The sequence below is a fragment of the Vipera berus genome (assembly GCF_964194415.1).
Source record: "Vipera berus genome assembly, chromosome: 9".
NCBI lineage: Eukaryota > Metazoa > Chordata > Lepidosauria > Squamata > Viperidae > Vipera > Vipera berus.
Window position 1 is genome coordinate 6,222,486 of NC_138212.1, and position 11,500 is coordinate 6,233,985.

General features: G+C 40.9%; 2 protein-coding genes across 2 annotated transcripts; one reads left to right on the top strand and one right to left on the bottom strand.

Moving 5' to 3' along the window:
* Positions 1-762: 762 nt before the first annotated feature.
* Positions 763-6,061, top strand: LOC308672460 (chemerin-like receptor 1). Its single transcript, XM_081335420.1, has 2 exons — positions 763-812; positions 4,639-6,061. Exon 2 carries the CDS (start codon positions 4,677-4,679, stop codon positions 5,712-5,714), a length of 1,038 nt encoding a protein of 345 aa, XP_081191546.1. The 5' UTR covers positions 763-812; positions 4,639-4,676; the 3' UTR covers positions 5,715-6,061.
* A 3,049-nt stretch (positions 6,062-9,110) lies between these two features.
* On the bottom strand, positions 9,111-10,187 carry LOC308671863 (chemerin-like receptor 1; the record flags this gene model as incomplete). The annotated part of the gene is made up of 1 exon (XM_081334346.1): positions 9,111-10,187. One exon carries the CDS (start codon positions 10,185-10,187, stop codon positions 9,111-9,113), a length of 1,077 nt encoding a protein of 358 aa, XP_081190472.1.
* Between the last annotated feature and the right edge of the window lie 1,313 nt (positions 10,188-11,500).

Genomic DNA, 11,500 nt, shown 5'->3' on the forward strand with positions numbered 1-11,500 from the left:
GGTACTGTCCATAGGGTTTTCATGGCAAAGATACTAGCGTCAGTTCTGTTTTCTCGCTTGTTATCAGAAGACCACAGAAGACCACATTTCCCAGGAGGAAAGGAAAGGAAGGAAGAGGATACTTCTTTACCTTAAAGGTCAGAAATATTTCTTTTTAGATTATTTTTATTAAAGATTTTTAAAAGAAGGTAAAATAAAAAGTAATACAAGCGAGTGTCACGTAAGAAAAAGGAAGCATTCAAAGAGAAATTGCGAGAAAGGCGGGGGAAAGTACAGGAAAAAAATCTTTACAGCATCGGACTTTCCTTTCACCACCAGACACATCCGCAGCTGAGCGTCCTTTCGGCTTTGGCCCAGTCGCTTCATTCTTTCTGGCGCTACTAGTACTAGCCCTCTGCTCTTCCCCAGTAGCATATTGGACGCCTTCCGACCTGAGGGGCTCATCTTCCAGCGTCATATCGTTTTGCCTTTTGGTACTGTCCATAGGGTTTTCATGGCAAAGATACTGGAGTGGTTTGCCATTTCCTTCTCCAGTGGATCACGTTTTGTCAGAACTCTCTGCTATGACCTTTCCGTCTTGGGTGGCCCTGCACGGCATAGCTCATAGCTTCATTGAATTACGCAAGCCCCTTCGCAATGACAAGACAGTAATCCATGAAGGGGGATGAAGAAATAGAGGTGGGGAAAAAAAAAAGCCTACTACGCTCCACGTGTGCCCATCTAGCGTCAGTTCTGTTTTCTCGCTTGTTATCAGAAGACCACATTTCCCAGGAGGAAAGGAAAGGAAGGAGAGGATACTTCTTTACCTTAAGGTCAGAAATATTTCTTTTTAGATTATTTTTATTAAAGATTTTTAAAAGAAGGTAAAATAAAAAGTAATACAAGCGAGTGTCAAGTAAGAAAAAGGAAGCATTCAAAAGAGAAATTGCGAGAAAGGCGGGGGGGTAGTACAGGAAAAAAAATAGATAAGAAAGGAAAACAGTATCAAAAAGTTGCTTCGGATCTGTTTTATGGCAGTTATGAGTGTAATTATCAGTTTGCCTCTTACTCTATCGTTACAACATGACTTTCTATAATCTATCCTAAAACATAAGTTCCCCCCACTATTTTATGCAAAAAGCTAATAAGGGGTTTTCCAGTCCAGCAATCAATGTAGATGTTCTCTTCCCTAATCAAAGAAGTCAATGTAGCCATCTCAGCAAGTTCCATCATTTTCAACATTCCTCCATTATGAGAAGTCATTTCATTTATTATTATATTTCATTTCATTTATTATATTTGTATACCGCCCTTCTCCCGAATCTTTCCATCTTTGTACGGACAATAATCTTGCTGCAGTTAACCTGCGCAAAGAACAAAATTCCGTGACTGAGGGGACAGAATAATAAAATAGTAGAGTTGGAATGGTTGTCCAATCTCCTCTTAAAAACCTCCAGTGATGGAGCGCCCACAACTTCTGAAGGCAAGCCGTTCCACTGATTAATTGTTCTCACTGTCAGGAAGTTTCTCCTTAGTTCTAGGTTGCTTCTCTCCTGGATTAGTTTCCATCCGTTGCTTCTTGTCCTGCCTTCAGGCGTTTTGGAGAATAGGTTGACCCCCCCCTGTTCTTTGGGGCAGCCCTTTAAATATTGGGACACTGATGTCATGTCAGCCCTAGTCCTTATTTCCCTTAGAGGAGACATACCTAATTCCTGCGAATGTTCTTCATATGTTTTAGCGTACAGTCCCCTTCTGGGATGAAGGATAGTTAAACTTTTTCCTTTAGAAATGGGACCTTAGGAGATAACTTGGAGTGCCATAATACTCGATGAAAAAAGAGAGACCCTCAACTTAAATCACTAAAAGCAAATGGATTTCACACGATGCTTCCCGGGAAGATAGAGAAACCACAGCTGAGCTGTTCCCTGCTAACAAGAGGAAAATTCTGGGCTGCTTGGACACAACTGTGTCAACTGGGCTTTAGTTGTACCCACAGCATGCTCAGGCTATTCTATGCAAGCCGGCATCCTTAATCTACAAAATGCCTTAAATGCCAACATACTGTTGCTTACATTCCACAAGATAGGAGATAAAGCTAGTGTTCTGACTCAAAGGTAGGTCTAACAGACTATATGGATCCTGGTGCAATGAAGGTTAGTTTCCAAGTACGACAAAATTCAGACACGTGGAGTAAGTAGTGTTGGTTTGACTACACCTGTTCTTATTCCTTTTTTTCTGCTCTGCCTAACTTATGTGTCAATACATTTTTTTTAAAAAAAATTAAGTCTCAGATATAGCAATAGCACTTAGACTTATATATCGCTCTATAGTGCTTTACAGCACTTTCTGGGTGGTTTACAACATCTGCATAATGCCCCCAACAATCTGGTCCTCATTTTACCAACCTCGGAAGAATGGAAGGCTGAGTCAGCCTTGATAGAGGTTTTACAGTGCCAGATAAATTCCAAATGTTTACGTTCCCTGGATGTGTCTTCTTCACCTTCTCCTTCTCCTCTTAAGCAGCTCTTAGAGAAAGACACTTAGAGAGGAACTTTCCTAATGGTTTAAGTTAAGCAGTTAAAAGCGACCCCAGGAAATGTGTGCATTCGGACTTGCAACGTCCTGCTATGTAGCCTTAAAATAAAGTATAATTTGTTTGTCTGGCCCTGTTTCTTGTCCATTTTACCTGGAGGGCTGATAGGTGATGCCTGTGTTCAATCAGCCTCAGCCTTTGTGCTTTTTCTTAGCTGTCAGGTTCCAACCCCCCCCCCCCCCCGGCCCCGTTTTGTTTTATGCTTTTAAAAGACAAGACTTGTTGCAACAAGATGATCAGGTGGTTTCTGGCGCTGAAAAGATTTCCCAATCTCCCTTCTGTTCACTTCTTTTTAGTACTAAGGGAAACAGAGAATACAGTAAACAATTATTTCTTGTCTTGGCTAAGACCCCCACCCACCCACGTATCCTGCCTTGACGTCATCCTGCATCGTTTTGAGGCAGGCCATAAAGAAAGATACGAAGAATACATAAAAAATGCTGCATGACATAAAAGTGAGGTAGGACATAAAAGTGAGGCATAAAGAAAATGCGTGTATTAGCTAGAAGAAGAACAAGGAAATGGAAAATGCCAAACTATAACTTCAACTGTGGGTCACACCTCGTAGGCCAGCACGGAGTTCAGATACATCTAACCACATATGTCTTGTTTGTAGCTAACCACAAACATGGTGCCGAAAACTTAGACGCTTAGCAAGACGCCTGTGACCTTTGCTAGAGACAAGGTTGCCAGATATTTAGCTATAATTTAGCATCGCAAAGGGGGGCTAGGGATGAGCTAGAAGGGGGCCTAGAACTCATGTAACCAATCAGAGCTCATAAGTTACATTTCTGTGTTTTGCTACTTTCGGAGACTATATATGTACTTGCTTTTCCATGAAAAGGTGTTCAGACATTGACATTGCTTTTTGTTCTGAACCTTCTGCAAGCAAAAGAAAACAAACTTCTTTTGATACCGGGGTCTGAGTCTCTTGATTCTGCAACAGTTTTGTTCTGTGACCTGTCTTATCTTGGCAAAGGTGCCCTGGTTGACTTTGGATGTAAAACAACAACAACAACAACCCAGACTAAAGAGGAGATGTCTTGATGCTGAGAAAGAGTCTTGGGACTAATGGCTGCCATGTTTTCACCAAGCAAGAAATAGGAAGGAAGGAAGGAGGGGGAGGAGGAGGAGGAGGAGTGGGGGGATTGAACATAAAGACCTTGAAGGTCTTCTAGTCCAATCTCCTGCCCAAGCAGGAGACTCTGTACCATGAAATCTATAGAAATGTCTCCTGCTTGACCAAAGCTTTGGACTAGAAGACTTCCAAGGTTCCTTCAAATTCTGTTATTTTGTTGTTTCTCTCACATATGTATGCATATATATATACACACACATACATGTATATACACACACACACATACACAAAGACACATACTCACGCACAAACACAGTTTAAGAGGAAAAACAGAAAACCATGTGTTTCAAGTCAACCTACTTCACCCCGGTTTGATATGTGATGGATTTGTCAACCGTTGAGTTTAAATATGGGGATGCTTAGATATTAATTAATGAGTTTAAATATAGTGGGGATGCTTAGATATGAATAGTATTAATTGGTTATTAATCAATGAGTTTAAATATAGTGGGGATGCTTAGATATGAATATGTAAGCATCCCCACTATGTATATTTAAACTCAGTGGTTGACAAATCCATCACCTATCAAACCGGGGTGAAATAGGTTGACTTGAAACACATGGTTTTCTGTTTGTGTTTTTCCCCTTAAAATATGTTTGTGTGTGAGTGTGTATGTTTGTGTGTATACATGAATGTTTATATACATGCATATACGAGAGAAACACCCCCTTTCCACCTAACAATTCTTTAACATCTAAATCCATTTTTAAAACCTTCCAAAGCCCCAAGGGTTAGGTATGTATGTATGTATGTATGTATGTATGTATGTATGTATTTATTTATTTATTTATTTATTTATTTATTTATTTATTTATTTATTTATTTATTTATTTATTTACAGGTATGGCCTGGAACTACCAAAAATTGCTTGCTCTTATTTTTCTACTGCACATCCGTTCACACATATCCCTGTTTTTTTGCTTTTAGGAAAAGGAGCAACGGTCAGTGGTCTTTTATCAGAAGAAATGAGCAACACAAATTTTGATGCCTCGGACTTGAATACGTCTGCGGAGTATGAATATTACGATTACGACGATCCAGTCTATAAATTGGAAAGAGCAATACACAGTACCTCCATGGTGATCTACAGTCTGGCGTTTGTGCTGGGGGTCCTGGGCAACGGGCTGGTCATCTTCATCACCGGCTTCCGAATGAAGAAGTCCGTCAACACGGTCTGGTTCCTCAACCTGGCCATTGCGGACTTTGCCTTCACCTTCTTCCTTCCCCTGAGCGTGGTTTATTTAGCCCTGAGGTTCCACTGGCCCTTTGGCTGGCTTTTGTGCAAGCTGAACAGCACCTTGGCCTTCCTCAACCTCTATGCCAGTGTTTATCTCCTCATGGTCATCAGCATTGACCGTTGCATTTCTGTCAGGTATCCGGTCTGGGCTCAGAATCACCGAACACCTCGTCTGGCTTCTTTTGTGGCCTTGGGTGTGTGGATCCTGGCCTTGGTTTTGAGTTTGCCAAATTTCTATTTCAGGCAAACAGCCCAAGTCGAAGAGAACCATATTAACTGCCATACCAATTATGGTGACAACCTAACGATTAAAATAGTCAGGCATCGTGCAATGATCATTAGCCGGTTCATCTGTGCCTTTGTCGTTCCCTTCACTGTTATTCTTGTCTGCTACGGAGCGATTGTCTTGAGAGTGAGAGGCAGCCGGTTGTCTAAGTCTAACAAACCTTTTCAGGTTATCACCGCTGTGATTGTGGGTTTTTTTGTCTGCTGGTTCCCTTATCATATTTTTTCTTTCATTGAGTTAAGAATGGATCCAGAGATGGTACCAATATTGAGGATCGGTGTTCCCTTGGTAACAAGCTTGGCTTTTGTCAACAGCTGCCTCAACCCCATTTTGTATGTCTTCATAGGCCAGGATTTCAAAAAGAGACTGAGACAGTCCCTCTTTTTGGTTTTTGAGAATGCCTTCGCCGAAGAGAACAGCCAGAACGTAACCACCAGCAAGAGTAAATCTTCAGTGGAGACCATGTCTCAGGAGCTCTGAGGTGGCTCAATTGAGTGCTTTGATTAAAGAAAAGAATATAAGTACTTCTGTTTCTACGTGAAGACCACTTCTGGATTTTGTGCTTGAGGTGGAAAGAAATGAACCTTTGATTTTGGGTTTTACTGATTAGATCGATTTCTTGTTATAGAAATAGCTAGTTTATAAGTAAAAAAAAGTTGAGGTTTGATGTTAATGCTTCCTTCTACCGCAACACAGGAAGTTGGAAGTCACTGCCTATTTTTTTTTTCTTTCTCCCTTCGCCCGCCAATTTTCCTTTCCCTTTCCCCTCCCCGCTGTGTCCTACTATTTGCTTTGTGTTTTACTTTATAATCTAATAAAATGTTTAATAATAATAAGAAAAGGAGCTCTGTGTTCTGCTGATATCTTCAGTTCTCAAAACCCTCCTAACGCAGGTTATCAAATAAACCCGTTCTGAATCTGCTTTGCTTTGCTCAATTGCCCCGTCTGCTAAAGGACGAAGATTCCTTGCTTCTGATGGGGAAGACTCCCTAAGTACCATGCTGAACGTGACCTTTTTCAATTTTGGTTCAAGATGAGGTTTGTTGCAAATGAAGACGTGTTTTGGGCGGCAAATTGAGGTGGATTGGTTGTTTGGGAGAGTCTCTGCTTGGGCTACCAGGTATCTGAAAGGTTAATGGAGGACATGAACACTTCAAAAGGAGGACAAATGGGGGCGGGGGGGGGAGAAAGGAGGACACACTGTTTCATATTCTTGGCATCCATTGCAAAAATTACAGCAAAAAATGCCCACCCCCAACTCTAACAGTGAGAATAATTAACCAGTGGAACAACTTCCCTCCAGAAGTTACGGGTGCTCTAACCCTGGAGCTTGTTAAGATAAGATTGGACAATTATTTGATATTGGTTGTTGGTATAGGATTTTCTGCTTGAGCAGCGGGTTGGACTAGAACGGGGGTCCCCAAATCCCAACCACCGGTCCCTGGGCCAGCACTGGTCCACGGCATGCCAGCAACTGGTCCACGCAAACAAGCAAAGTCACATCTGCGGGATGCAGGCAGCACACAAAACCATGCCCCTTCCGATCTATGGAAAAACCTCTCCCCACAGAACCGGTCCTTGGTGCCCCAAAGGTTGGGGACCTCCAAAGTCCCTTTCAACTCTGTTATTCTGTTATGAAAGCTGGGAGCCTACAACAAAGATGATTAGGGGACTGGAGGCTAAAACATATAAGGAACAGTTGCTGGAATTGGGTACGTCTAGTCTAATGAAGAGAAGGATGAGGGGGGACATGATAGCAGCCTTCCAATATCTCAGGGGCTGCCCCAAAGAAGAGGGAGTCAAGCTATTCTCCAAAGCACCTGTGGGCAGGACAAGAAGCAACAGATGGAAACTAGTCAAGGAGAGAAGCAACCTAGAACTAAGGAGAAACTTCCTGACAGTTAGAACAATTAACCAGGGGAACAACCTGCCTCCAGAAGCTGTGAATGCTCCAACACTGGAGGTTTTTAAGAAGAGACTGGACAGCCATTTGTCTGAAATGGTATAGGGTTTCTTGCCTGAGTAGGGGGTTGGACTAGATGACCTCCAAGGTCCCTTCCAACTTTATATTATTATTATTATTATTATTATGATTATTATTATTATTATTATTATTATTATTATTATTATTATTATTATTATTATTATTATTATTTGGATGTGTCATCATGATGATGCTCTGGAATGGGTAGCTGAAGCTCCAGCTGTTTTTCTCAGGATGTAAACTCCATTCCTTTCAGAAGTGGATGTGATGTCATGACACATGTATCAATAGTGTTGTACTTAGATAGTGATAGAGTAACCGGGAAAATACCACTTTCACACAGTACACTAACAATGACTTAACCGTTTTCATTCAGAGGGCGGAGATAAAAGTAAGGCCATGTCATGAGAATATGGAGGAAAAAGAGAGATTGCCAGGCAGTGTTTGTGCCATAATTGGAGCCGTGGTGGCGCAGTGGTTAGAACTCAGTATTGCAGGCTAACTCTGCCCACAGCCGGGAGTTCGATCTTGACTGGCTCAAGATTGACTCAGTGTTCCCATCCTTCCGAGGTCGGTAAAATGAGGATCCAGATTGTTGGGGGCAATGTGTTCACTCTGTAAACTGCTTAGAGAGCACCCTGATTCTTGAAAGTCCATGAAACCCACAGCTTCACATAACATAAATTCAGCTAACTGCAAATTACTTTGATTAAAACAAGCAAACACATACAGCAGAATTATGTTACACAAAATTTATCTGGGGAAACCCCCCCACCCCCAAACTTTAAATAATCTTAATCTTCCTAATAGACTGGAAGTTCAGACCAGCCCTAAATAACCAGGCAGAAAAGCAATTATAAAAGGTAATCATTGCACTATTTTTAAAGTTCTTTTTCATAGCTGTTTCCCAAGATTATCAACAGAAATTAGAATACACGTAACACGTATTACAATACATTTTATAAATACACTAATGGTTTTGAAATCTGCTGGACTATTGTTGGTTTTGGCTATACCCTGGGAATAATAAGCCAATATATTTGGAGACCAAAGTTGTAGAAGGCTGTAATACACAGTGAAGAATAAACATTAGAAAGTTTGAGAAATGACAAATTTGTTGAAATGGACACAGAGGGTTCTGTTGAAAAGTGTAGAATGCCACCACTGAAAGGGCTTTGTTTCAGAAATATCCATTGAACTGTATAATGTGTTCATTTGCAAAATTTGGGTTTGCTGCTGGTGGTGGTGGGGGGAGGTCACTCAGACCATACATGCTCTGTACAAGTGTCAAAATGTGCTCACATAATTTGCTTAATCTGGTTCCTGAATTGACCCAGGTTCTGGTAATAACTAAGTGACTGAATTCAGTCAGCCCAATGAGCCACCAAAATCCTAACCAAGATTTAATGCTGACCAAGTTTAGCGCACTCCGCAACTGTGTCTGCTTGGTCATTACTTGGCTTGGTTAACCGAATTGTTTGAATGAAGCCATAAGAGTCTATGGAGATTCTCAGCCATCCAAGTTGTGGTTGTCCCAAAAGTGCTTTTCCAAAAGGCAGATGGACTTTGTTTTTCCTTGAAGATGTTTTGCTTCTCACCCAAGAAGCTTCTTCAGTTCTCTTGGATGAGAAGCGAAACGTCCTCCAGGAAAAACCAAGTCCAGCTGCCTTTTGAAAAAACACCTTTTGGAAGCCATAAGAGCTGCTAACATTTAACCAAGCTAATAACAATCCCAGTGGTTGCAACTAAGATAAGATTGATGAGATTTAACTTTGTGGCTTAGCTCCCTTTGGTTAGCTTACTGTTGCTGTGTGATGTGAATCAAGATAACGTGTGACTTCAGGAAGTAAGTTGTGTGATTGCAGCTGTAGGCATGTTTTCTGCAAAAGAACTCACACCATGCTGGATTCCCCTATTCCTGAAGTAGAACCAGAATTCCTATTACTGGAAAAAGAGGATAGAGTCCAGTTTTCATTAAAAGCACTTCTGAAGGCTGACAGGAAGGAACGCCAGCTAATTTTTCTAAAATCTGGGCCAACGAAAGCATATAGGAATGGGTTGAGGCAGCTGTTGAGACACACCAAACCATTAGCCAATGGCAACCCAATCTCAATGACAACTCTCATTTCAAGGCTCTCATCAATCAGGGCTTCTAGAATGGAGAAGAAGTGGTGAGGGAACCAACAGCAGAAGAACGCTACTACCACTGCCGTGATGATCTTGAAGGATCTACCAAATTGACCAAAGATCTTCCCTCTGAGCTTGAAGACAATGATGCAGTAGCAAGCCAAGATGATGTTGAAAGGGATGAGGAACCCAATTACAAATTCAGTCATCACCATAGAAAGATGGGGCTTGTAGTTGCTGGCCTCTTCCAAGCTAAAGCTATAGGAGCACTTTATAGAGTCATCCGCATCATGCTCCATGTCCCGGAAGTAGAAGTAGGGGATGCTGAGTCCCAAGGCTATCATCCAGATGAGGACAGCTATTAAGGAAGCCAGCCGAAGTGTGCGATGGTTCAAGGACCAAACGGGACATGCTACAGAAACACAGCGGTCAACACTGATGGCGGTCAAGAAGAAGACACTGGCAAACATGTTTAGGAAAGAAACCACAGTGTCAAGTTTGCAAAGTAGCTGCCCAAGAATCCATTCACCAAGGGCAAAATATAGCAACTCTGAGGACAGAGAAAGGTCATATATGAAATCAGCTAGAGCCAAGTTGAGGTACCACATGGTGGTTACAGTCTTCTTCATTTGGAAACCAGTGAGGAAGATGACAAGACCGTTGCCAATGGTCCCAAGGAGTAGGGTGGTACTGTAAATCACCATGGAAATCACATGCATTATGCTTGAAGTTTGAGCATCATCATAGAAAACCCCAGTATCATTCCAGCTGAAATTGTAGGTGTCGTTCTCAGGAAGAAATTCAATGTCATAATCGTACAGAACAGAAGGGAAGGGATCCATCCCCTTTTCTTTTTTCTGAGCCTAAAAGATAAAAAGATATTTCTTTTGTGTGAGAACAGAGCAGAGAGGAATGAGAAAATGGGGGTGGAACTCTGATTGTAATCTTTCAGAGTTCCATGCCCCAAACCCAATTTCATATTTCAAAATGAAACTTTTGGGGGAAATCTATGTATTTATCTATGTATTTATTGAATTTCTATAGTCACCCCTCTCAACAAGTGACTCATAGGCAATATTCATCACAAAAAGCATAAAACAATAAATTAAAACAATGAAGAATAAATATGTATGGTTGCCAAGTAAAACTATTGTCATAGATAGATAGATAGATAGATAGATAGATAGATAGATAGATAGATAGATAGATAGATAGATAGATAGATAGATAGATATAGATGATATAGATATAGATATAGATATAGATATATAGATATAGATATAGATATAGATATAGATATAGATATAGATATAGATATAGATATAGATATAGATATAGATATAGATATAGATATAGATATAGATATAGATATAGATATAGATATAGATAGAGAGAGAATTTCTTGGATATTTCTGACACAATATTTATTCCTGCACAGACTGATATTTAGTGTGGAACTCAGTGACTGTGGCTTTAAAGCATCTGGATCTGAGCTAACTAAACCCAAGGACATTCTTCTAGCGAAACCAAACAGTAGATCTTTTTTCCAATGTTCAATCGGTGTTCAGAATATTATTTCCAGATCTGAACTAAAAGTAAAGCTTTGAGAAGGGAAAGGCATCTTTCCAGGGCAACCAGAAAAGTGAAATGAATATTCTCAAGTTTTTCAAAAGAGCTATCTTGGGCACCTTAAAACTGAGTCCATTTAATATCTCATAATGTTTTGTGGAACACAGCAGCTCTGTGCTCAAGGAAAGCTGCAAACAGAGTCACCCTGGGACCGTCAGTTCTGTCTGATAAAAGCGGCACAATCAGCTCACAAGTTCAATAGCTCTCATTGTGACATTGCTTGCATGATTTATTGCTATTATACAGCACAATCAGTATCCACCCAGGATCTGTAATTCTGCATTTCTTCACGACGTGTCAGTGGTCTGTCCTATTTCCATCACCGCTTAGTATGATCCTTAATTCTAGTTCAAATCTCCTAACTATTCCCTATGCTCTATTTCCAAATACAACTCTTTAATTCCAGGGCAGAATACAAGATCTTGTACATTCCAATTTGATGCCAACCAGGGAGGGGCAGATGTAGTTGGGAGGGGGGGCTCAGTTGGTTCACAGTACGAAGCACAGTATGAAGTCATGGCTTTGT